Below are 27,415 nucleotides of genomic sequence, written 5' to 3'. Positions count from 1 at the left end.
CATCACCATCCTCATCATCATCATCAGACACAACCAGAGACACAGTCGACCTGAATTATTTTAGTAGCGCAATTATCTAAAGAACTCCCCGAGGAGTGCGTCAGTGGGAGGACGGAGAGAAGCGCGCGACTGTGATGCGACAGATGTTGGAAAAGTCTGGTTGGATGTAGGCAGAGGAAGAAGAGGAGGAAGAGGAGGAAGTGTCCTGGACAGAAATGAACACGTTTTTCTGTTGGCGACGGACGATGAGCAGTAAAGAGGTGGAAGCTCTGCTGCGATGTTTTCTGCTGTGAAAGCTTCAGCTGGTGAGTTTGATCTGCAATTCACCATTTTTACAAACATTTCGACACAAACAAAACTCAAACTAATGTTCAGGTTTGATCAGTTTGACTTGTTGTCGCACCTGAACACATCAACACTTTATCTCTCATTTCTATATCACCCAATCATTCTTTATAGCAATCATGATTTCTGTGGTAATAACGACTCACCGCTGACTTTATGACCTCATGTATTATTATGCATCACGGAACTAATCCTTGAATGTTCCTATTGGTGCTGCTTAAAGTGTGCCAGTTCACTCTGTGGTCGTATTTACGCAATGTTGTTTTTTTTCAATTTCGGGTTACTATAATCTCAGAGGGATCGAGCTCAAGACTTAATTATTTTTTCTATAGGTTCACTCCAATCTGATTTGGTATGGAACTAGAAAACACAACATTTAAAAAACAACTTAAGTTATTAATGTGTAAAAATAGATATCTGAAGCAAATATTGGCAGTTTTTTTGTGGTAGTTGTGTCTGCCTCACGGGACTTTATAGTGTTGTCATTTTTCAAACCGAATGAAACCAAATTATAAAATGCCCCTAACACTGCTCGGATGGTGATCTATCATAAGTATTCCCTTTGTTTTTATTAGATCTCTTCAAGCCATCCTTAGAAACCTAGAACAAATCCCATTACTATTCAGCTTAGATTCTTCGTTGTTTGCGTAAATCCGCCTTTTTGTTGTTGTGTTGTTGTTGAGTTGCACTGTCCTTGTGAATAGTAATCCTCTGGATAGTTTGTTCCATAAACCTGAAAAAGGGCCAGGGCATGCAGACTGTGCTTTAACTGCAGGGTTATCAGAACGCTGCAGCCTGATTTCCCCCTTTGGGACAGTGTGAGGCTATTTTAAATCAAGATGTTTCACGGTGACTCTGATCAGCCCCAAAACTCTCCCCTGTTATTTCATTATCATCCCACCTGCAGTGTGATACCAGCATTTCAGAGAGGGTGCAGAGGTGAAGTGCACGGCAGCAGTCTCTGTCCTCTCCTCCTGTCACAATGAGGACACACAATGTGGCTCTGGAGGAGCAGATCACCATCAAGGGACGACCGAGCATTTGACGCTTGGGATTCTGCCAAATGGGCAATTTAATCAGAAGGCATTTCATGTACAGGAAGTATGTCAGTCTCCTTGTTAGGGGATGACTTATCTGGACTGTTATATTGGGAAGCTGCTCCAGACTTAAATTGATTTCAGCTTCAGGCTAAGAAGAATGACAATCTTTCCGTGCTTTGCCCTCAGGGCCTCAGAGGGAGAAATATACAGGCTTTACTTTATGTATGCTACATTTTAACTTACACAAGCATGTTTTCTGTACAATGAGATGCTCTGTTCTGGCTGACGAAAGCATAACGTGTCATACTAAAAACATTTTTTTTTTTTTAACCAATCAGAGCAGACTGGGCTCTGGTTTCAGACAGAGGGTGAAAAGAGGTGCTGCAGCTAAGGCAGTATGAGAACAATAAAGAGCTTTTTGAACATTAAAGCATGGAGACATGTCCCAGTAGAGAACTATTTAAAGTAGATACACTACATACTGACATACACCTGAACATCAGCAGGAGAGGACTCTTTAAAGTAGAGACACTACATACTGATATACACCTGAACATCAGCAGGAGAGGACTCTTTAAAGTAGAGACACTACATACTGATATACACCTGAACATCAGCAGGAGAGGACTCTTTAAAGTAGAGACACTACATACTGATATACACCTGAACATCAGCAGGAGAGGACTTTTTAAAGTAGAGACACTACATACTGATATACACCTGAACATCAGAAAGAGAGGACTCTTTAAAGTAGAGACATGAAATACTGATATGAACAGGAACATGAGCAGAATAGGGCCCCTTTAAAAAGTTACACATTGAAACCTGTTTTTTGTATTCTCCCCGAATAGAGCTCAGACATCTCGAAATGTCTCCCCTGCCCAGTACGGTTACCACCATTACAAGAGAGGTCTGAAGACATGTTGGGATTGAAGTGTGCATTCTGGCCCTTCAACAAAATGAAGATTTATAGCTCAAAGTATCTGGCCTGGTTTGTAGGAAAAAAAGATGGGGGGATAGCGGCAAAGTCTTTGACATAACATATTGAACAGCTCTCCTCAATGAACCCCGAGAATCTAACAGAATTTTAAAATCCTACATAAAAAAAGCATTACATACGTCAAGGGGATCTGCTGAACACAGACGAATCAGCCCAGCCTCAGAAGCCTGAAATAAAATCTGTTTTGTCTTTTTCTTGTTTCTTTTTTGCAAGTTGTTCCATAATTGAAATGGCTTGAAGTGTCGGTTTGCCTTGAAGAGCTGAAATCAAACTTTTGAATAAATCTTCATGCTTAAAGGTATTTCAGATTAAAGTATTGGCCCCCGATGAGGTTTTGAAAATGTTTTTTCTGGCGCTGCTGCTTGCACACTCATGGTCCCATTTGATGAATTGAGAATAGTGGGTGACGGAGTTTTTTGCTGCAGCTTTGAGTCCTTTCCAACCGCAGCTCCTTAATACCAGGCTTAGCCAAAGATGTTGGCGAGCTTCTGGGAGGAGATGAATCTGATCCGGGAACAATGCATCCTAAATCATCCCACCACATTATCAGTCTTAACAGCAGTGAGATTAACACCACGGTTGTTTTCTGTGCTTGGTCTCTTTTGGAGGGTTTGCACATGTAGCATCTATCCAGGGCAGAAACTGTGGAGCACAGCATTTTTTGCACCCACTGGCACAGAAGCACTATTCAGGCCACAGTCATCTGAAGTCTTTTGAAGATGAATAGGAAGATCAGATGTTCACTGCTACTGGAGAAATGCAGTTAGGGCATAAATAAATCCTTGAATGGTACTAGCCCTGGGCTTGTGTCAGCCTTGTTGTTTGACCCTGAAAAAAAACAACTTTATGTTTGAAGGTTTCTTTCATGGCAAATTTTCCTTCTCCAAGATGCTTGTGTCCATTCCAGTTCGATTATATTCATTGCATATGCTTATTGCCTCACAGGCATTTTACATAATGTACACAACTTGTTTTGAAAGAATCAAGTATTAACCCATATTTCAGCCCGTCTCTTTTGCAGCTTCAATGATGGGTGTTAAAGCATATGCTTAACAATCTCCATTCAAAACATATATACTCATTGCCATGGTTCTTGTACAATAGACACACACATGCAGACACAATAATACAGAGCAGGTTCAATTGAAGACTTTGACCAGAATCAAACGACAATGGACAGGCAACTTGTTGGAAGCCCAACAATGATACTGAGAGGAAGTAATGTCTGAAAGGTTATGATAAGACAAATTATAGATTTGGCAAATCAAAATGGGAGCATGCATTGACCCTTGATTGGGGGACAATTGACACGAATCTGCATCAGCCAATCCGCTTGCTACTCTTTCATAAAAGCACTCTATTTGCTAGACTTGATCAAAATGGTGGAACGAACTCCCCATCAATATCAGGACTGCAGAAAGAATACACAAGCTAATACTTTCACGATTATTGCTGTTTTTTGTTTCTATCTTCAGATTTGATAATGTCAAGGTGTGGCAGGGTGGAACTGGGTACTTATTGGTAATGAGTAAGACACTTTGGGGGCATCTGGTGGACATGTTGGGAATTACAAGGTCAGCAAACACTCATTGGATGTGTCCTATAGAGCAGCTCAGGGAAGCTTATAGGGACTTTTTTGCTCTACTTTTCCTATTCCTTAACCTATCAATCTTGATTGCATGTCATGTATTTGCCTTTATCCTTAAAGCGGATAAGGATTTCCTTTAGGTTATGCCCTTTTAGTCTCCATCTGTCATGCTATCGCCTCTTGAGAGTGTTTCTTAGGCATGCAAACATTATTTATATCGCTAAAGGCATAAGAACAACATTTAATGACACAATAAACAGCATAATGCAACTCTCTCCCTCCACATCTTGCAAAACAACAAAGCTAATAACTTCCTGAAGCCGTCTATCTCACAATAGTTCATGTGGTTATTGGCTCTTTGTGTGTGGGTGGAAAAGTAAAGTTTTATATTGCAGCTCAGGCTCTCTTTTGTCTAACATCGACTGCCTTCACAATTGAATGCACACAGTGAATGCCTTCAAGTACACACTGTAAAAAGTGCCCTTAACCTCAAAACTGGATTTATTGCATGAAGACTGCAAAGTGATCCAAAAGACAGATTTCTTAGAAGCGCAGAGATGAGAGAGGTCACTGTGATGCAACCAGGAAGAGGCTATGACCACTGCGTTGGGTTTGGAAGACAAAAATATCTTGTTCTTCTCAATCAAATTGAGTTCTTAACAACCTTGCCATTTCTTCTTCTTCTATTCATTCCAGACAATCTGAGCTTGCTGCTATTGAAAACATCCATTCGTGTGCAGCAGAGCAGAACATGAAATATATAAAAGACACCATTTACTGGCAGTTCAATAATGATTTCATAAGCATGTGTCCATTTTCTGTACCCATTTGGCCAAGGTCATGGGGGTTGGAGCCTATTTAGCATGCTGTAGGCAAGAGTCTTTTAGAGCTGGCCAGTCCTCCAGGGGGGTCCAATAATGACATATAAAGTAATTGATCTGATGATGAAACATTCACATGATGTCAAATGATGAGGTAGAAGGATCTTAGCTTATAACGTCATCAGCTTCTTTAGTTAACACTAGAACCGCCAACGGGTAAATTTTACCCGCAGCTGTTTTTTTATTGTATGTAACTTTTGTTCAATAACATATTAAAGTCTCCCAGTCCGTGACTTTTCCTGAAAGTTTGTTATGTAGCACCCTCTGTTGTTAACAATTGTCAATATGAAGTCAGATTGAAAAAATCGCCAAAAAAAAGGCCATTTATACCTATATCCGCCAGTGGGTAATATTTACCTCATAGAAAAAGCAGCATAACATGACGTGTTGCTATAGCAACGCCTTTTGTCTACTGTGGTTCCTTATAGAGAGAGAGATAGATAGATAGATAGATAGATATATTGATAGATGGATAGAGAGAGAGATAGACAGATATATAGTTATAGATAGTGTAACATCTTGGAGAATACAAGACGTTGGATGACTGAGCTCACGTTGAGGACGTAATGCATGTGTGCAGGTTACGTGCCAGTTGAACAAGGATGGACACTCGGAATGAGAGAAGTAGTCCGCGTCGTCTATTTATGTAGACAATTATACGTTCGTGAACAGAACATTACAGATTGATCGACAGAGAGAGATAGAGAGATTTGTACCTAAACAAAACACAAGTCTAACACCAAGCGTTTAAATCAGCACTCTTAGCGATATTTTAAACTTCATGCTATCTGCACAACCTATATCATATGAAAAGCTGAGAGTCCACAGATTCTATTGGTATAAGTTTCATCCCTGTGCGATCAAAACTCACTGTTCTGTATGATAAATAAAAGAACATTGTACCTTGAAAATCTATAACGGGTACATTTGACCCGTTGGCGGTTTTAGGTATACAGCGACCTCTGGCGGTCCTAGTGTTAAAGGCCTTGTTCTGTAGCCTTTCTCTCCAAAGGCATCCACCCCGCTCTGTGGAAACACCAAGACTACCGCCACAAACATTGAAAGTATTGGTCATTTGTTCTAATGCTTGAAACAATTGCTGTTCAAGCGTTCTCGACAAGTGACCTTGCAGTTGTTCGGGGGTCCTTTCTCAGTAGCAGAGGCACAAACAGTGTGAGGTTGTAACAAAAGCAAAAAACCTCTAAAAGGTTTGTTTTTGCTCAGATTTCTCATCAAAATCAAGGGCCTACGGATATGTGATGTTGTATGTCTCACTATTGAGATGTAGCTTGACTTTAAGAGGAGGTCAGGGTTGATTTATTTATTTAATCGTTTACTTGGCAGTCACAATGCACAGTAATGAACACTTAAAACATTAAAATGTATCAAGCGTAACAGTGCCAGATTTATCTTTGAGCTAATTTCCATCTGCAGTCCCTCACATAAAACATTTAAGAAAATTACATTTTAGAAACATTGCAAAAAATAAAAATACATGATATGCAAAAAGTGCAAAAGAGCAAGAGCAGCATACACAAGCATTTACCACATGGCAGTACCATATAGCAGCTACGACATATAAGGTGCCAGAGGAGATACAAGAGCTACCTAAAGTGCCAGAGGAGATACCCCCGTGTTAAAGAGCATTTAGCTGTGAGTGCACGTCCGTTTGTTTCTCAACCATTCTTTGAGTTGACCTTTGAAGCTATTGAGAGTGGGACAATCCCGTATCTCAGTTGGGAGGCTATTCCAGAATTTCATCAGCATGAGAGGACTCTTTAAAGTAGAGACACTACATACTGATATACACCTGAACATCAGCAAGAGAGGACTCTTTAAAGTAGAGACACTACATACTGATATACACCTGAACATCAGCAGGAGAGGACTCTTTAAAGTAGAGACACTACATTCTGATATACACCTGAACATCAGCAGGAGAGGACTCTTTAAAGTAGAGACAGTATACACTGATATACACCTGAACATCAGGAGGAGAGGACTCTTTAAAGTAGAGACACTACATACTGATATACACCTGAACATCAGCAGGAGAGGACTCTTTAAAGTAGAGAAACTACATACTGATATACACCTGAACATCAGCAGGAGAGGACTCTTTAAAGTAGAGACACTACATACTGATATACACCTGAACATCAGCAGGAGAGGACTCTTTAAAGTAGAGAAACTACATACTGATATACACCTGAACATCAGCAGGAGAGGACTCTTTAAAGTAGAGAAACTACATACTGATATACACCTGAACATCAGCAGGAGAGGACTCTTTAAAGTAGAGAGACTACATACTGATATACACCTGAACATCAGCAGGAGAGGACTCTTTAAAGTAGAGTCACTACATACTGATATACACCTGAACATCAGCAGGAGAGGACTCTTTAAAGTAGAGACACTACATACTGATATACACCTGAACATCAGCAGGAGAGGACTCTTTAAAGTAGAGACACTACAAACTGATATACACCTGAACATCAGTAGGAAAGGACTCTTTAAAGTAGAGACACTACATACTGATATACACCTGAACATCAGCAGGAGAGGACTCTTTAAAGTAGAGACAGTATACACTGATATACACCTGAACATCAGGAGGAGAGGACTCTTTAAAGTAGAGACACTACATACTGATATACACCTGAACATCAGCAGGAGAGGACTCTTTAAAGTAGAGAAACTACATACTGATATACACCTGAACATCAGCAGGAGAGGACTCTTTAAAGTAGAGACACTACATACTGATATACACCTGAACTTCAGCAGGAGAGGACTCTTTAAAGTAGAGACACTACAAACTGATATACACCTGAACATCAGTAGGAAAGGACTCTTTAAAGTAGAGACACTACATACTGATATACACCTGAACATCAGCAGGAGAGGACTCTTTAAAGTAGAGACACTACATACTGATATACACCTGAACATCAGCAGGAGAGGACTCTTTAAAGTAGAGAGACTACATACTGATATTCACCTGGACATCAGCAAGAGAGGACTCTTTAAAGTAGAGACACTACATACTGATATACACCTGAACATCAGCAGGAGAGGACTCTTTAAAGTAGAGACACTACAAAGTGATATACACCTGGACATCAGCAGGAGAGGACTCTTTAAAGTAGAGACACTACATACTGAGATACACCTGAACATCAGCAGGAGAGGACTCTTTAAAGTAGAGACACTACATACTGATATACACCTGAACATCAGCAGGAGAGGACTCTTTAAAGTAGAGACACTACATACTGATATACACCTGAACATCAGCAGGAGAGAACTCTTTAAAGTAGAGACACTACATACTGATATACACCTGAACATCAGCAGGAGAGGACTCTTTAAAGTAGAGACACTACATACTGATATACACCTGAACTTCAGCAGAAGAGGACTCTTTAAAGTAGAGACACTACAAACTGATATACACCTGAACATCAGCAGGAGAGGACTCTTTAAAGTAGAGACACTACATACTGATATACACCTGAACATCAGCAGCAGAGGACTCTTTAAAGTAGAGACACTACATACTGATATGCACCTGAACATCGCACAATAGGCCTCTTAATCCCCAAAATACTGTACAGTGCTGATGTCTCTGACCCTGTTTTTGACTTTGCATCACTAGCTGAGTTAAAAACCAGGTGGCATCGTGGATCCGACGTCAGATTAGCACGCAAGCCGTTAAATGAGCCAAAGAGGAAAAGCTCCACCTGCACGGCAGAAGGGGGATTATGAAGCTGATCGCTTTTTTTTAAAATCACAAACAAAATGTGACAAAAACAAACGTCCCCTTATTTCTAAAAACGTGTTGAGTTATGAAAGGTGTAGCTGTCTTTGACATAACCTTTAGTTTTTAGATGAAAGAATGAGCAAGATAACTGAGGACATTTCCTGACGAGAGAAGCTTCTTCCATGTATTATACTTTGCTTTCTTTACAGATTCCCTTTTCTCCTTGTTTTCCAGTTTGTTTTGTCCTAATTAGGTTCATTTTTATTGTGTGTGTTTTTTTTCCATCCTTGTTATTGCGTTTTTAAGCATGTTTACAACATTTGTCTCGTGTCTCAATGTTCTCCTTTTTGCTTCCCCCAGTTTCTTGTAATTGTTGCTTTCACTCATTGATTGCTTTCTTTTACCTCATTTTTTTTTTCTTTGTTTCTTTCAATGAAACATTAACACATGGAGCTGCCCTGAGAGCTTTGAAATGATTGTTATTTTTCACATATCGTTTGTACTGTGGCCCTGAAGGACAAACCAAATCATACAAAATACAAATAAAAACATTCAAGCTAAAAACATAAATACCGATTTGACAAGACTTTAGCAGAATTGAAAACAAAACGGTGCAGGAAACTTGTAACATGGAAACTGTATCCAAGTGAATACAAAAAGTTACAAAAGGCCATATGTTAATAGCAGATATCTTCAAAAACATTTGATTTCTTGATAGTTTGGTTTATAAAATATAAGAAATAGTTAAATGCCCATCCCAGTTCCTCAAAGTCCACCTGTACGAACAAATGCCAAACTTCATTGCATCTCATCAAAAGCCGTTAGTCTGTGGAATAACTAACGATGCACTGAAATGTTGTGCAAATCTAAACTGAAAGTATTATTTCGGAGCCAAATCATGAATGGTTATGAACAGGACCGGTAAAATCCCATTTGTTATTTCTTGTAATTGTAAAAGTAATTTATTTCTGATTGTTTTGTAAAAAAACAAAAAAAAAAAAAATTAACAAGACAAACATGTCGCTGATGACGATGACCAAATGTTTTATTTATAAGGGAAATGTATGCTAGAGGGGAAGGACCAGAACAATTTTGTAAGCTTCTACTTGACCCTGTTGAACATGACAGAGACTATTTGAGATTTTTTTTTTTTTTTTTGTATTTTGTTATAATTATTATTTTGAGTGTCAAAAAAAAGAATATATATATCATTATTATTTTGTATGTTTTGTTTCTGACATGTTCAATAAATTGAAACAAAAAAAGGTGATGTCTTTGAATCTCTTGTGTGAAGCAAGTCTCCACAGTGGAGACACATGTTTTTACCTTTGACCTTTTACCACAAATACTTGTTTACTTCTTTTGGTGTATCAGAACAAAACCCTACAACTTCTATATCTGAGTACTTCTGAGTAACTTGTTAATTCAACATGTATATTTGTGTTTATTTCTAGTCTTTGAATTTGTATTGTTCAATGCCATGTCTTTTTTATGCTGCTACAACGCAAACATTTCCCAAATTGGGGTCAATAAAATACTGTCTTATCTTCTTCTCCCGCTGGATTGAGGAACATTCATTTCTCGTCAAAGAGTCCCTCTATAACAAAACCACGAGGCACATGTTTGATATTTTAAAAAACAGTCTTCAACTCAACATTGTAGGCTATAAGGATTTAATAGCAGTAGAAGTCCACAGCTCCCTGACCAGTGTTTGACCCGTTCCAGGTCAAGTGTCCCATCAATGAGCAGCTCTTTAATGCGCGACCTGCTCTCATCCCTCTGCTGTACGTCTGTGTATCCGACAAATCATCGCCGTTATCTGAGACGACCTAATTTGTCACATCACATAGACGCTGCGCTGAGACTAATTCCCTTCCCTCATTTATTTGTGCTATTATTAATATTGCAGACGGCGCACTTTGCGTGACAGCACAGAGACTTAACTCTCTCCTCGACGGAAACATAAATCACAGCAGAGAGGACGCAGTCTGGAAAACAAGACACGTGTGAGTGGATCTGTCACTGTGACCCACTTCTACTACACTTTACATGGGTGTTATTACTCAAACACGTATACTCCTAATGCGTCTGTCCATCTCTCTCTGTCTTTCTCTTGCAAACGTATTCACTTTTTTAAACGCAATTGTAGGCGTAGAAAAGCGTTCTTTTAACTTCCTAGCGAACAGGCACATATGCACGATGTCGGCATGCACAGCAGGCAGCACACAACGCACTACTTCATATAGAATAAACCAATCATGAACCGCATGACCTTCCCCCTTGTGGCATAAACATGCATGTGCAGGTCAACAATTCATCTTATAGGTGCTAGACAATCATATTAGCCCTCTTTCTTTTTCGTTTGATCCATGTTTTACCTTTACCTAATACACCAAACTGTATGAAGAGGAAAATAGCAGTAAATAAATAATACAAAATAAACAAGGTACAACAAATACAGGTCAAATAAATGCAAGTAACATTAAAAATGATAGACAATAATAATAATTTGCAAGTAAGAAATATAATTTGGGGTTTCTATTCATGCTTCAAGTTTAAAAAATACGTTCTTTCTCATAGAGTGGCTGAATATACATACTTTTATCTGAAGATTTGTGTTCTGCACATTCGTTATACAAGTGAGTTATTTCCTGGTATGTCTCTTTTAAAATGTTTACAGCAGCAGGTAAATGCAACAACAAGGAAACAAAACATCCATACTTAAAAAAAAAAAAAGGACCACCCTTGCATCTACCCCACACACACACCAACAAATACACACACTGTAACAACACACACCTGTTGACACTGCCATAACAGATCTCAGGTCAGTTAGCTCTTCAGTAAAAAAGGAACCATTTCAGATTAAGCTTCCTTAAACACGTCAACATTCAGATGAAATGAATGTGTTTCAAAGGCCCGGCGGCAACAATTAATATAATCCTATTTGTCACAGACACACGCTCGCAGCCACATTGACACATTTACCCCCCCCCCTCCAAACCCCTCCTCAGCGATATTAGTATTCATGGGTCTGCACAGCCTTTTAGAAATGGCTCGCTTACTCTCCACACATCAGTAAAAGGTTTTGTAATTAGTGTAAATATGACGTAATGTAGACGTGAGTTATGTAATGATTACATTCCTCCACCATATGCTCAGTTTTCACCTGTTGACCATTAGGTTATTCACTTAATTAGGCATTTAATTGAGTTAGGAGTGAGCATGTAACCGTTTACTGATTGATCATCTTTGCCGATATGATCTTTGTACATAATGTAACAGAAGAAGTGACAATGCTCAATATTATTGAAAAAAGCTTAAGCAAAATAGGATATTACATTTCCTTTGGTTTCTTTTTTGCAGACAGACATTTGTTTGTTTTTCGAACTGATTGACTGTAAATTCAGTCCATTCAAATTTGGTATTGAAAGCAACACAAATTAAATAAATGATTTTTCATATTCTTTTAATTTGAGACATTTTAAACAATATACTGTTTCATCTGCTGATCAGATGTTACAAGAAACTTTAAAAAACTGCTCATTAATATCTGAAATCTGCAGGTTTTAGAATAAGATGTCTCTCTTGTCACTGACACATCGTCTTCCCTTGCATTTTCAGACATTTATTTGTTTATTTAACAGATCTGCGGCTCCCAACACAGTCTTGTTTGTAAGTCCTGTCCTCCACAAACCCACGGGGGAAGACCGGGGGACGCTTGTTTTCCTGCTCTGCCCCGACAGCTGTTCTGCCAGCAAACCTTTTCATATTTGCTGCTCACATGCAGAAGGTCTCGGGGGCCGTCACACTGCAGCAGGTGCCAGAAGCCCATGAAAAAAAACACACGCACACACACACACACACACACACACACACACACACACACACACACACACACACACACACACACACACACACTGACACATGACACAGAAAACACACAACAGTGAAAAGGCACCAGCTCGCTCGGTGATCCCCGTGCTGTTGTTCTGTCCCCGCTGCTTTAATTGGGGATTTGAGCCGGGATCTTCTCGCTGTGACGGACTAAAAATAACTCTTTGAGAAGTGTCAGAAAACACAGCCGCGCTCAGACTGTGAGTTCTCTGTCAGATGTTGCAGACATGGACACAAAGGGGACTTGTATTAGTTTCAAATAAGTTCCTTTTTGTTCTGGAAATACAGAAACACAAACATCTCACTGCAAAATATTGAATGGTAACTTTATAAACATTCATGTGCATTCTTAAACTTGCAACTTGCAAATAACCCCGCAAAACACTGATAATATGACAAAAAATACAAAACTTGCAAGCTGCAAGTTTACACTACTGTAATTATTCCATATAAGTGAAGACATGCATTGTTTAATTGGCAAACTACAATTCAAATCCAATAGAAATCTCATATCTGCATTACTTTTGAACATTTTGCGCCATAATCATCCTTAAAAAGGTATTTTTCCCTTTTGTTAGGGCTGTTTCCAAAGTATTTACGTGCTTTCTTAAACATGCATCAAACATGATATGCAAATGTGTTATAAACCTCTGGGAAAGCAACAGAGTACGATCACTCTCACAGGCCGGACAGACGTGCAGTAGATGTTGTGTATAGAGATAAACAAACATAATACAAACAACATAAGCAAACCAAATCAAAAGAAAAATAATGTGAAGATATATTCAAAAAGCTTTGTACCTTTGTGTGTTCTGCTGCAGTTACAGAGATTGAGAAGCCACACATAAGGCAACACATGTGTAGTGTTCAAAATTAGCATGACCAAAAATGACAATTCCTGGTAAAGAAACGCCCATGGACACTGCCCAAAAGAATGGGCATAGCTAATGAACAGAAGAAGTTAGAATCTTCTAATCAGTTTTGATACAATGATAATAAATGTGTGCAATTTTCTGTTCTGTTTCAATGTTATGGTTAGCAGTTATTTTTAATGAAATAAGTACAAAAATCAAGCTCCGTTTTATTTATGGGCAAACATCCCATATTATAGTATATAGGTCTCTAATGAGTGACATGTATCATTAGCTGAGGTTGTGCTGATTTCTGGGATGTGTAAAACTTGATTATACTGTAAAAAATTATAGTAATTATTGATCTATTATCTAATATATAATTCCAATAACTTGTATACTCGTATTGCACTATTTCACTTTTATTTTTCTTTCACTTTTTTTTAAAGAAAAATTATTTTTCTTTTTGTATTACTTTTAATATAGTATATTTTGATATTGGTTAATATTGTCTGCTTATTTGTATTATTGTGTTGCATTGTTGGAGAAGCCTGTGACCTAAGAAACGACATAATTACTCTGTTGCTATGTTAGTTTGACAATAAAGAACCTTGAACCTTGAAGAAATGACAATTCATAAGGCAAAACACAAAAATATACAACAACTTAAATGTCCCATGTGGGTCTCCGAGGGTTAAAGAGATCACAGAAAAAGGATATACTTCTTAAAGCTAATACAAAAATGCACGAGACAAAAAGGAGTCCATTTCAAATCATTGCTTATTCTCTACTCGCTTCACTACGAAAATATATATGTTTTCTGCTGTAGATTGCTTTTGTTAACAGTTTTGTGAAGGGCATTTGTGAATGGAGAGTTCCTGGTCAGCATCGTAATGAGCAAACAGTCGTGTTGACACCTCAATAATGTGTTTCCAATAACATTCAGTTTGTTTTTCCATTTCATTAGCCGTTTAATCAATGTCGTAATCCCGTCCATCGAGGGAACATAAAAACAACTGTGCAGGGCCGAGTGATGACTCAACATGCAGCCGCGGTGAACAAAGTCCTAATTTTAACACGGGGTGGCAACTGTCCTCAGATTGATGTAAAGGTTTCGAGCGGAGAGACCTGGTGAGTTTTGTCTGAGCACCGAGAAGAGAAAGCAACCGCAGCTCAGTCAGGGAAATCATTTGAAATACTTTAGAAGAGTGGGAGTTCACCCAAAAGACGGCTAGACTCTGCCAAAGGATTGCTGAAGAGACGATACATCCGATTGGCTGCCATATTGTTTGCTTTTAGGCAGCGTTCGGGTTTATTAGGTAAGAGTTGGCTTGCTTCAGGAGGCTTTTTTGTTGTTATGCAAAAAGGTCAGAGTGGTTACGGGGACATCAGATGCTTCATGGTGGCCAATCAGGCTACTTCGTTCTGTAAGCCAATCAAAAACATGATTATAATTAAACTGAGCTAATGTAAGTGAAGACATGCGTTGTTTAACTGGCAAAACTACAATATAAATCTCATATTTGATTTAACTATTGAACATATTTGCTCCATAATGATCCTTAAACGGTATCCCTTTGTTTAGGGGTATTTACAACGTATTTATGTACATTCTTAAACTTGCATCAAACATGATCAAAAAGTTAGAAATTAACCTGCTGAACACAAAGACTGAGGATATCTTATAATTGAGCGAGGTACATCCGATTGGCTGCCATATTGTTTGCTTTTTGGCAGCGTTCGGGTTTATTAGGTAAGAGTTGGCTTGCTTCAGGATGCTTTTTGGTTGTTATGCAAAAAGGTCAGAGTGGTTACAGGGACATCAGATGCTTCATGGTGGCCAATCAGGCTACTTCGTTCTGTAAGCCAATCAAAGACATGATTAATATTAAAGTGAGCTAAACGGAAATGATTAATGGACTTTCCTGGAACTAATACATCATGTAGCAAAAGCAGGATGTTGATCTACTAAAAGCTTATTTGTTAATTATATGGCTGGAAACTAAAAGACAGACATAACAACAAACAGTCTCATAACACTTGATGGCCGACCAAACAACATTATTAAAGTTAATTAATTAAACATTAATTAAACATAAAAGACTGGACAAACTGTCTACTGATAAGCAAGATGGGGGGAAGAGCATGAATAAGTGTAACTATTATTATACTTGTTTGTGTTATTATTATTAATCATTCATGATAATACATTCAATGTATAGCTCTTACATAATTGTACAAAAACATTTTTTTAAATCCATTAATACGACCTCATTGGTTAAGTTATTCACACAATTCGATGTATTTCCCTTTGGGTTTGCATTTTTAGTTTTTTTACGTTCATTATTTTCCAGATTCCTCCAACATTTTTAAGTGATACCCAAATGATATATTTAAAATAAATAAAAACAACAAATTGGAACCAAGGGATCCTAGATGTAGGAGTTTAGCCTATACTATCTAATTCATAAATCATTATGAACAAAGATCTCTTTTTCCATTTGACATTTAGCAGTTGATGTTATTTCTGAAGTTTGAGTTAAGTGTTATCCGCGGTGCATCATGAGTAGAAACACCAGTGGCTGTGCGTAATAGGAAAGTTAGTGTCATTAACACTGAAACAGGACCCTCATGTGACTCCGCTGCACCCAGGGTGACAAATACATGGCGAAATTGCAAATGCATCCATTCCCTCACTTAGTCATTTTGAAGGACCGGGTCAGAGCTGGCCGTGACCCCGGGGTTATGATGTGTGCAGAGACGCAATGCTGATTCCTGATTGGCTGCCCAGCATACCCACCCGGGATATCACACACCTGCCGGTCTGTGTCTCTCACAAGTGCGCTCAGGGGGGGAGATCAACACATTTCAATTGTGGAACCCACCCCCGCCTCCCCCCCATGTGATTTAGGACACTGATATTTGCTTTTGAAGTCTAAATATCGATATTTAATCCACATTAATTTGCATGTGGTTGCAAAAAACGTTTAAAGGTCTCCTATTATACTGTTTTTCATCAATATGTTACAGGTCTCAGATATATCCAGAGCCTGTCTCTGATTGGCTGAAACACCAAATAGATCATTGCAGCATTACCCAAAATCCCCTCTGTTTCAGCCCTGTTTCCAAAGTGCTGATTCTCTGTCTGTTACTTTAGATGAAAATAAGGAGCCCCTCCCCACGCCCCTCTGAGAGAGATTTGGTTACAAAGAACACAATGGTGCTCTAGGAGGAGATTCAGGACATAAGGTGGTGGGGGGGTTACCTTGGTTGCTGATTGGCTAATGGTTACACAAGACAAAACATCGTTATGACATCATAAAGTGGCCAAAATCTGATCAGCTCATTTTCAGACAGGTTTTTATAGAAATGGATCAAAAAGAGAGAGAATCTTTGTTCCTGAAACTTTCAGAGTCTCTTTCCACAGAGGGGACACATGTTGATGTAGAAGAGACATGAAGAAGAGGGGACACATGTTGATGAAGAAGAGACATGAAGAAGAGGGGACACTTGTTGATGTAGAAGAGACATGAAGAAGAGGGGACACATGTTGATGTAGAAGAGACATGAAGAAGAGGGGACACATGTTGATGTAGAAGAGACATGGAGAAGAGGGGACACATGTTGATGAAGAAGAGACATGAAGAAGAGGGGACACATGTTGATGTAGAAGAGACATGGAGAAGAGGGGACACATGTTGATGTAGAAGAGACATGAAGAAGAGGGGACACATGTTGATGTAGAAGAGACATGAAGAAGAGAGGACACATGTTGATGTAGAAGAGACATGAAGAAGAGGGGACACATGTTGATGTAGAAGAGACATGAAGAAGAGGGGACACATGTTGATGTAGAAGAGACATGAAGAAGAGGGGACACATGTTGATGTAGAAGAGACATGAAGAAGTGGATTTTTCATAATAGATGACTTTAAAAAGGGGAAAAGATTGTGTTTTTGTTAGCGTTCTTGTTTGGATTATATTTTGAGTATTGATCACGTCTGAGCGGGCTTTGGCTTCATAAAAGTTAACAGTCCATGCAGAAAGCAAACGAGGTAGAATCCTTTGGCAGAAATCAATAATCAATGTGTTTATATGTGAATGATCCGAGAGGGAGAGCAGTAAGGCCTTCACTGGACGATAAAACCAATGCGACAGCCCAGATTAACATTTACGTTTTTTTAATTATATATTTGTATTATTATTTCATAAATTTCATTAAATTATTTGATTTTTATGCTAGGGATTTAATACCCTACGTTCAATATGTCATAACTAAAACAAATCAAATACATGTTATAGTTCTTTAAGGCACTACCACCATATCATGTTGGGAAAAAAATCAATATTTGAATCTCATTTACAACATTAGACGTCAACATTTTAAAAAATAGCTTGGTACAAAAACAACTTCTAAATGCAAAAATGAAAGAAAATTTAAAAATGAGTTGTTTTTCAGATTGTTTTACTAAAGTTTGTCCAATAAAACTTCTCCCTTGAACTTTGTGATATAGCCTTTTTCATACACATGGGGTAGAAATAAAAACAAAATGAACTACAGTAACCCCCCTTCTCAGGAAATACACCTTCCTTCCCAGGAGCAACATATATATTTCTGATTAACAAAAAAACACTTAATACCTACGGAAGTCAAAACAACGAGAATACAATTGTTTAATAAGAATAAGATAAGAGTAAAATAATAAATAAAGAAAGCATAACAGTTACATAAGAACAGAATAGCACTATATTTTTATTACAGTGTTCTTAATATTGTTCACTATCTGTGTACTTTTTAAACATTTTGTTTTAAATGTGTATGTATGCACCATGACACCAAGTCAAATTCCTCGTACGTGTGAACCTGGCAATAAACCCGTTTCTGATTCTGATTCTGATAGAATAAGAACACAATAGGAATGAAACTGTAAAATAGGAATTAAATGATATGAAAATCAGAATACAATGAGAATAAAATAAGAATAAAAAAGTTAAAGGAGAAGAATAAAACAGTTAAATAACAATACATTCATTTTAAAGCTGGCTACAGGGTTGGCTCATGATTTTTTTTTTTTACTGTGTGGAGTTGAATTAGCGGCAGCATGGGTGTGTGCTGTGCCGTGTATTTCGGTCTGAGGGGAGTCCTGGGAGTCTAAGAGTCTAAGTGTTGGGTGTGAGTCAGCAGCAGAAGCAGTTTCTATGGAGAGCGGCGGTGAGATATAGACCTACAGCCGCTGGACTGTGGAAACCTCCGAGGGCGAGTCTAAAACCGTCTGACGGACGAGCTGCTGCAGGTAGACTCAGTCTGGGATTGTATATTTAAGCAAATGATATCTTGTAGGGTTGGAATCACCAGGCTCCCCACGATATGACACTATCGCGATACTTAAAGGGGACCTATCATGCAAAATGCACTTTTGTACGTCTGTTATACATGAACATGTGTCCCCGGTGTTCCAGGGAACTCACCAAGTGTCAGAAAACACAACCCTCTCTATTTTCCTCCATACCCAAATCTCTTAAAAAGGGGCTGCAACGGATCTGATACAGACTGATCCAGATTTGAACACTTCTATGACGTCACAGAAGTGGCGCTACGGCTATTGGGCCAACTCCACCAATCGGGAGGAGACAGCCACGGACATTGCCGTTGGAAAGCGCTGGAGACGCTGTAGTACATATGCCAGGCCTGTAGATGGTGCTGTTCTCACAGAATCAGCCCATGCAAAGACAGTGTTAAATTAAGCGAAATGAGGAATGGCTAAAATGCATGATCTGTTTGGTATATTGAAATTAAAAAGTATAAATATGCCTTATATAGGTATGGTCCTACACTATATTATTCAACCATAGCATGATAGGTCCACTTTAAGCCACGATACGATAGTATTGTGATTCTACGATATGCTAAGTATTGCGATACGATATATTGCGATATTGCAAATCACATGGCCCATGTCCGTCTTCCCTTCCTGGTTAAAAAATGTATTTGCAATATGAATAGTTTATTTAAATAACCCAATTTGTGTTATTGGAACCTGAAAGGAGATGGCATTGTTTTTGTTACTTTCATTGCAATTGTATACATGTCTTAACGTAACTTCCTGTTTTATACACGACCATCTTTCGGAGGGATACGCTACAGTTTCTATAAAAAAATTAAAAAACGTGTATCGATTATTTCCCCCACTCATATTATCTTGTCTTCGTTTGAAAACAAGTTAGATTTCTTTGAGCGCAGTGGAAGCTGTTTGTCTTTGAGTTCTCTGTGCAGATGCAGAGTGTTGTAGGTGCTGTGTAAAAATCTTTTTGCAGAGTTTTTATTTCTGTTGCTTGCACTGGAGCAGGTCTCAGTGGAGGTTGTTGCGGAGAGAAATGCATCCTTTACACTTTCCCAGCACCTGTTTATGCAACCAGACACAGGATCATGATATTATGTAATATTTCACTCGGCAGCCTTTCACATTATTGGGGCTTTGTTTTGTACTTCTTTGCTCAGAAATGTGCAGAAGCTTCTACTCTTTACTCAGTGTTAACATCACGTTGCTGTTGGTTTTAAAATGTGTGTTGGATCTTTCTTTTGACGTTCATCATTAAGGATTTGATCTGGTTCTGAGCACATTGAGTCGTTTTGGTTACCTTATCTTTCTGTATGCCGGTTTACTGAATAGTGATTTTGTTTTTAAATCTTCGTTATTCAAACCAATTGTATAATTGAAGTATATTCTCCGCTACACCTTACTTCAGATTCATAACTCTGACTGTCTGTCAGGTTATGCTTTCCATTAATCTGCAGTAAATACAGCAGATCAAACATCCCTTTGTGTATTATTTATTAGTTCAACCCCTTGAAACTCTGAAAAATATGAATTTAATACAATTAAATGGGATTAGTTTTGAATTTTTAGTTAACTGTAATGCCATTTTTTTAACCATATAAATCACATTTAGATTTTTCATCTCTAACAATGGTGAGCTAAGAAATTGGTTGAATTTAGGGAAGATGTTTCTTCATACAGTCACTATTTTAAAACCATTATACGGGACAAAAACACACATACCGTAATTTCCGGACTATAAGGCGCACCTGAATATAAGCCGCAGCAGCTAAATTGAATGATGTGTACATATATAAGCCGCACTGGACTATAAGCCGCAGGTGTTTTAATGTTTAATTACCATATGTAAGGGTTCGTGCACAGAGGGGATTGTCAGGAAAGAGATGGCTGTTTGAGGAAGCTCCCATTTATTAACATTTCAACAAACAAGTTGCATATTTGCATAACGTATTCAAGTGTTAGCATTTAGTGCAATAGTAGCTACAGAACATGTGCTGTGTAAACTGTACTGTATCACATAGCGTTTCAGACACACAAACTTTTCAACTTTCAAACTTAAACGGTGCGCTCCCAGCGCACGTACCGGCAGTGATCTACAGCAGTGGTTTTCAACCAGTGGTACGGGGATAAACTGTCTCGCTCTCGTAATGTCTGTCTGTCTTGCTCTCGTTCTGTCTCTCGTACCACTCTGGGTTCCACTTTTACTTTTGCGCGCTACCTGTCTCACTCTTTTCCGGCCTCCAGCTTTTCCTGCTGGAGCCCGCCGCTTAAAGGTGGGGGGCGCGGACCGGCCATAGAGCCCATAGAGTTAAAGGTGGTGGACTGTAACCTGTAAAATCCATAGATTTAGGAGGTCCCCTAGTGGCCGTTAGCTGTAAAAATCCATAGATTAGCCGCACCGTTATATAAGCCGCAGCGTCGAAAAATGGGAAAAAAGGCGCGGTTTATAGTCCAACAATTACGAGAGTTATGAATATTTAAATAGTAAGCCCAAAAGCACACATTTCTATAAAAAGACAATCTTGGCAATCTTGACCGCATACTCCAGTAAACTTTAATTTCCTCAAAAAATAAATGTGCAATTGGTCTGTAGATAAAGAGAATACTACTTTTTACTTTCTGTTTTATGTTATACTTAATTATATGGTTTGTTAACTCATTTTATTCTGAAAGTCTTTGCCCTCACCCTGTTGCTTGCTCTGAATAAATACCTTTTTAGTTTGGTTTTAAAGGGCAAATCATATGTGGACACTTCTAGTCTTCAGGAGGAGGACATTTCCATAGTATACGTAGAGATGTTGTTGTCCGTGCTACAGAGATGTAGGCTGGGTCTCTGCTACCCAATGTGTACTTTTTGTTGTGCTCACTATCATATCAAATTAAAGTATAATGAAACCTACCGAGGGACCAGCAGAAATTCATTCTGGGACATTGGCAGCCGTCGAAATAGTGTCACCATGTTATTGTCCTTTTGGGTTGTTGGAAGAGATGACATCCACTGCTGTGTGTTTACTCAAATAGCAAGCTCAAAACACAAGAAACAATTATAAGCAGATTGTGTTTGTTGGTCACATAACTGAAGACCAGGGGGGTATACTACGAAGCTGGTTCAACCTAACCTGGATATGTTTGAGTTAGCCGGTTGGCCTAATCCAAAACATACGCGCTCTCGCTAAACGGTACTACGACGCGGGTTATCAAGTTGATGGCTCAAGCCAGCCGTGTCCTATCTAGTTAGGTGCGCGTTCACATGAAAGGGGTGGTATCTGGAGCATTCGACCAATCACAAACATGGAGAAGCGTACTGACAGCGCAGCGTCATACTTCCTGAATGAAAAGTCAACTATAATATTAAACATATGAAGAAGTTAAACTTTAAACATCCATAACTTAAACACTTTATCCAGGATAAAAGCCACATAGCTGCACCTGCAAGGTGAATACAGCTGGTAACAGAAGAAGTGTTTGAATGCGTACATTAACAGGTTTATGATATCCCTGCCCCGTCTAAGACACGAGTGGATCTGACTTTAATTACATTTGTCTCGAGTGTTTCGTCAACTTAATGTGTTGCTTAAAATAATACTTCTGCATACAGTATGTGACACTGTGAGTGTTGCACGGCCAGATACGGCTCAGCTGACTCAGATAAGGAGATATATCATACATTATGATGTGATATGCCGTGGGCTGTAGGCCTACTTAATGTTACTCTGATCCGGTTACTTATGTTGTGGCAGATATTTAAGTAAGCTTTCTTAACGCTAATGTTATAATAGTCAGATTGCTCTGAAGATGGGAGGTGATATTCTATTAATGTTCACGTTCACACAGTCGGTGATTTTTGGCGGCCGTCTTTCCTGCAACGGCAGCTTTTCTGTATTTCCTTTCTCCTGTAATATGACTTGATCGCTTTAAACTCCGCACACTGAGCTCTGATTGGTCAGCAGGCAGTGCTTTCACTGAGTTGAGCTCTTAGCCTGCAACCTAACCTGCTCCGGAGCAGGCTAGCCGCTCAGCATAAGTTACCATGGAGATCTAGCCTGCTAAAAAGAGAACCAGCTTCGTAGGACCGGAAACCCCGAATTTTCCCTGAAGTTAGCCGGCTGAGCAAACATCCTGCCTCGTAGTATACCCCGGGATGAATAACCCTAACCCTAACCCTAATCTGCAGGGGAACAGTGGCTTACATTTTATGTATTTGTATTTATTCTTTCTTTTTGTTAAGACTTATTTCTCCCTCTCTTTTTGCTCTTTTCAGGCAACTATTAAGGGCATGTTATTGGTGGAACCACATCTCTACCGAGGATTTAACTCAAATATTGCCTGCCCACTGGTTATGAGAATCTGCACTACGAGACTGAAACGGTATGAATTGACACATGTTTAACCTGTTAAGCCCGAGAGTACCCTAATCCGGGTCCGGCTGGTCGTTTTTCACGAAACTGTGTCTCAGGGCTTCTTAATATTTAAAAACCTATTAATGTGTCATACTCACTTAATCTAAATGAGGAAAATAAATGAAATACAGATGTGTCTTTCTTGATTTTTAACACAAAACGTCTTTATAAAACATTTGAATTAATTGCCAAAAACCATCAGAGCTAATTTATTTGTGTGTGTTTCTTTTCAGGCTGGGGGTAAGATGTTTGTGGAGTCAGTCGTGCGATGGGGGGCGTGGAGCATCGTCTTCCAGTTTGTACTGGGTGCATCCGCAGGAGGCTGTCCTCCACGCTGTGTGTGTCGACCTGAGGCCAAAGAACTGATCTGCTCTGGCAAACATTTGAACTCAGTGCCAGAAGGCTTTTCCGGCGATGCCAGGCATTTGGATTTATCCCACAATAAGATTAAGACTGTTGGGCGCCGGCAGTTTTCTGGCCTCCCGCAACTTCAAGAGTTGGATCTCAGTGATAACATAATCTCCATGATTGAGGTGGAGGCTTTCCAGGGGCTGCAGAACCTCAGGACGCTTCGGATTAAGAATAACCGACTCAAGATCATCCCCGTCGGGGTGTTTTCTGGCCTTTCCAGTCTGCGCTTTCTGGATTTGAGTCAGAATGAGATTCTGGTCTTCCTGGACTACACCTTCAAAGAAATGGTGAACTTGCAAACGCTGGAAGTTGAGGAGAATGACTTGGTCTTCATCTCCCAGCGGGCTTTTTATGGTCTGCAGAATCTGCAAGAACTCAATTTAGACCGCAGCAACCTGACCTCCGTTCCTACAGAGGCTTTGTCTCAGCTCCAGAGCCTGGCACGTCTTCGCATGCTACGCCTTACCATTTCTACACTGCCTAACAACGCTTTCAGACGACTACACCGTGTGCGTAGCCTCATCATTTCAAACTGGCCTGTGTTAGACACGGTGGCTAGCAACAGCCTGATCGGACTTAATTTGACCACGCTTGTCATCAGCAGCTGCAACCTAAGTATTGTTCCTTACTCAGCACTGCGTCACCTGGTGTATCTGCGCTACTTGGACTTGTCCTACAACCCCATCACTGTTATCCAGGGTAATCTGCTAGGGGACCTCTTGAGACTCCAGGAGTTACACCTAGCAGGCGGGAGTCTGCTACGAATAGACCCAGGGGCCTTCAGGGGACTGGCCTACTTTCGCATGCTTAATGTGACGTCCAATCAGCTCAGTACTTTAGAGGAGAGCGTCTTCCACTCTGTGGGGAACCTGCAGGTATTGCGGTTGGATGGGAATCCCCTAGCATGTGACTGCCGGCTTCTCTGGGTGGTCCGTCGACGATTGCGCTTGAACTTTGATGGACACCAGCCGACTTGTTCGTGTCCCGACGCAGTAAGACAGCGGGAATTCAAAGACTTTTCAGAGAAGGAGCTCCCAAGGCTCTTTACCTGCCGCCCTGCGCGTATCATGGACCGCAGGCCGCAGGAGGCAAGAGTAGAGGAGGGGACTACTGTTCTGTTCTCCTGTAAGGCTGACGGGGATCCATTCCCATCCATCACCTGGATCTCATCCCATAAGAAAGTGGTTTCTCCAACAGGGCGAATTAGAGTTTGGCCAAACGGGACTCTGGAGGTTCGTTTTGCCCAAGTTCAGGACAGTGGCACATATCAGTGTCTGGCGGGCAATGCAGCCGGCAATGACAGCCTAACTGTCGGCTTGTACGTGAAGGGGCTCCCTCGGAACCGAACCATCCCTTACTTTTCCGAGGAGGGCTGGGATGAGCCTTTAAACACCGAAGCTGCCAACTCCTCAGCTCAAATGGCCAAACCATACCCGTTTGACGCGAAGACCTTGATCATCGCCACCACCATGGGCTTCCTGTCTTTCCTCAGCTCAGTGGCCATCTGTTTTGTCTTCATGTTTTTCTGGAGCCAGAGCAAAGGTCAGATCAAGCACAACGCCACTATTGACTTTGTTCCTCGCTCCTCAATGGGTGGTGGAGGGGAAGGAGGTGACGGTGGGAGGTTCACCATGAAACTTATTTAAAGCCAAGGTGGAGTTGAAAGAGGCTTCCTTACAGACTGACTTCTTCGGAACTAAGGAACCCCGTTGGGACACTCAAGGAAAGATAACTATTTTCAAAGCCCTCTTTTGAGGCTTCTCAACACTGACTTTACTTACGAATGAACCTAGTTTAGGAGCTTAGTTTAATGTCATTTAAAAAAAAAAACTTAATTTGTGGATTAACACATGAAGACAGTGGAGGTTTGACACAGGTTTATTTCTTGTCAGAACATATCAGGTGCTTGTTTCATCATCCTAATTGTACAAGTGTGCTTGTATTGCCAATACAAGCTGAGTAAACACTTGCCCTTTGACCCTCGGGTTGTCATTTCTGCTTTCAAACAGAGGATCAAGACTGCCACAACAGCATTGGCTCTAAGTGTTTGTGACTAAGTTTGTAAGCTGTTGATACTTGCAATAAATATATGGAATAGACTAGCCAAATGCTTTTTTGATCCTCAAGTTGTGAAATTGTGGCCATTTTGGAGTTTGTGCTTTCCGTTACGGGTACTGCTTACTTTAAATGATCATGTAGCAGTGCAAAGGGAATGATTGCATACCATAATGTGAGTAGGAATGTCATATTTTCCTTTTTAGTACTTAAAACACACTTTGTCAGGTCCTTATTGGATCAATTTCTATGTTTTGTAACAGTTGTAATAGATTAGATGTTCTTCCATCAACAAATGCTATGATTTCTCCTTTTTTATATTAAAATAAAACCTTTTTTTAATTTTCACAAAACAACACAAAAAATTGACAAATATGTGCCTCAGCAACATGTTCACCGTTGACGGAGAGAATGGTCACCTCATCATCGTTATCTTGTAAATATTTAGGTCAAGGGCGTTTGTGTGCGCTGGCTTTATTTGACCATTTTCTCTAGTTCTGGGGATTAGCGTCACTCAAATTTGGCACGATTGTTTGAGTTTAGCGTAACTGTGTAGATGCACTACACACAAGTCAATGCTTTAGTATGCAAGAAGTTAATGATGCAGACATTCAGCATGGACAGACTTGTTTATTTAATATCTTGTTCATAAAAGACTGATTCTTTTTTTCATTTTACTTTATTAAAAACCTACATTTAAACCTGCCTTGTGTGTTTTTTTGAAATGTTATCAAATTGGGTAAAAAAAAAACCCTGATCCAATCATCTCAAAACCAATCTCCGTGTGGATCATTTCAACTATGACTCAATTGTTGGGAAATTGGCAAGAGAGACATTTTATTGCATAACCAAAGCATTTAATCTTTGTTATGAGAGTCGATCGTGAGGGCGCTGTGTTTCAAATTGACGTTATGGCCTCTTGCTGGCACACAACTGTATGATTGTTTTTCTTTTTTCCCGAGTTAGGACGTAGGATTATGTGTGTGTATAGGAACACTGTTGTGGCTGTGTGTTTTCTATCAGAGCCACGTGTACCCCTGTTCAAATAAAAATGAATCAATCAATCAATGTTTATTTATATAGCCCAATATCACATGTTACATTTGTCTCAGTGGACTTCACAGTTTGTACAGAATATCAGTATGACAACACGACACCCTCTGTCCTTAGACCCTCTGTCCTTAGACCCTCTGTCCTTAGACCCTCACATCGTTTACTTCCAGAGAAACCCCCAGTTTAAAGGGGAACATGGGAGAAACCTCAGGGAGAGCAACAGAGGAGGGATCCCTCTCCCTGGACGGACAGACGTGCAATAGATGCCGTGTGTAAATCAAAGACATAATACATTTACAACATAGGTAGACCAAATGTTTGGAAATGCATGTGTCTATAATAAGAAGATGAATCCACGAGGATGTCAACAATCCTGTGGGAGCCATCAGGGAAGTAGTATGGTGAGAGTCAGGCAGGACCGCAGAGACAGGTTCAGCCACGACTCGAAGTCCAGGACTCAGATCAGGACTCAGGATCCAGGATCCAGGACTCAGGACTCAGGACTCAAGACTCAGGACTCAGGACTCAGGATAGAGGATCCAGGATCAAGGACTCAGGACTCAGGACTCAGGATAGAGGATCCAGGACTCAGGACTCAGGATAGAGGATCCAGGACTCAGGATCCAGGACCACAGCAACAGGATCAGCCACGACTCAGGTACCCAGCGTAGATAGACACCAAAAAGAAATTTGGGGGAAGCTGGGTTAATCGGAACATGAGAGTCCACAGGTACAGACAGAAGGGAGAAGTAAGGTGTCCCCGCCCGACAGTCTAAGCCCATAGCA

General features: G+C 39.9%; 1 protein-coding gene across 1 annotated transcript; it reads left to right on the top strand.

Moving 5' to 3' along the window:
* Nucleotides 1-25,396, top strand: lingo4b (leucine rich repeat and Ig domain containing 4b). Its single transcript, XM_079639952.1, has 3 exons — nt 1-305; nt 22,972-23,078; nt 23,344-25,396. Exon 3 carries the CDS (start codon nt 23,356-23,358, stop codon nt 25,165-25,167), a length of 1,812 nt encoding a protein of 603 aa, XP_079496078.1. The 5' UTR covers nt 1-305; nt 22,972-23,078; nt 23,344-23,355; the 3' UTR covers nt 25,168-25,396.
* Nucleotides 25,397-27,415: the final 2,019 nt, after the last annotated feature.

Source organism: Notothenia rossii (assembly GCF_949606895.1).
Source record: "Notothenia rossii genome assembly, chromosome: 7".
NCBI classification, from domain to species: domain Eukaryota; kingdom Metazoa; phylum Chordata; class Actinopteri; order Perciformes; family Nototheniidae; genus Notothenia; species Notothenia rossii.
This window is presented reverse-complemented; position numbering and strand designations above follow the sequence as displayed.

Bases quoted from the DNA above. Each gene is read 5' to 3' on its own strand.
- lingo4b (XM_079639952.1), top strand. From the start codon at position 23,356: ATGTTTGTGGAGTCAGTCGTGCGATGGGGGGCGTGGAGCATCGTCTTC.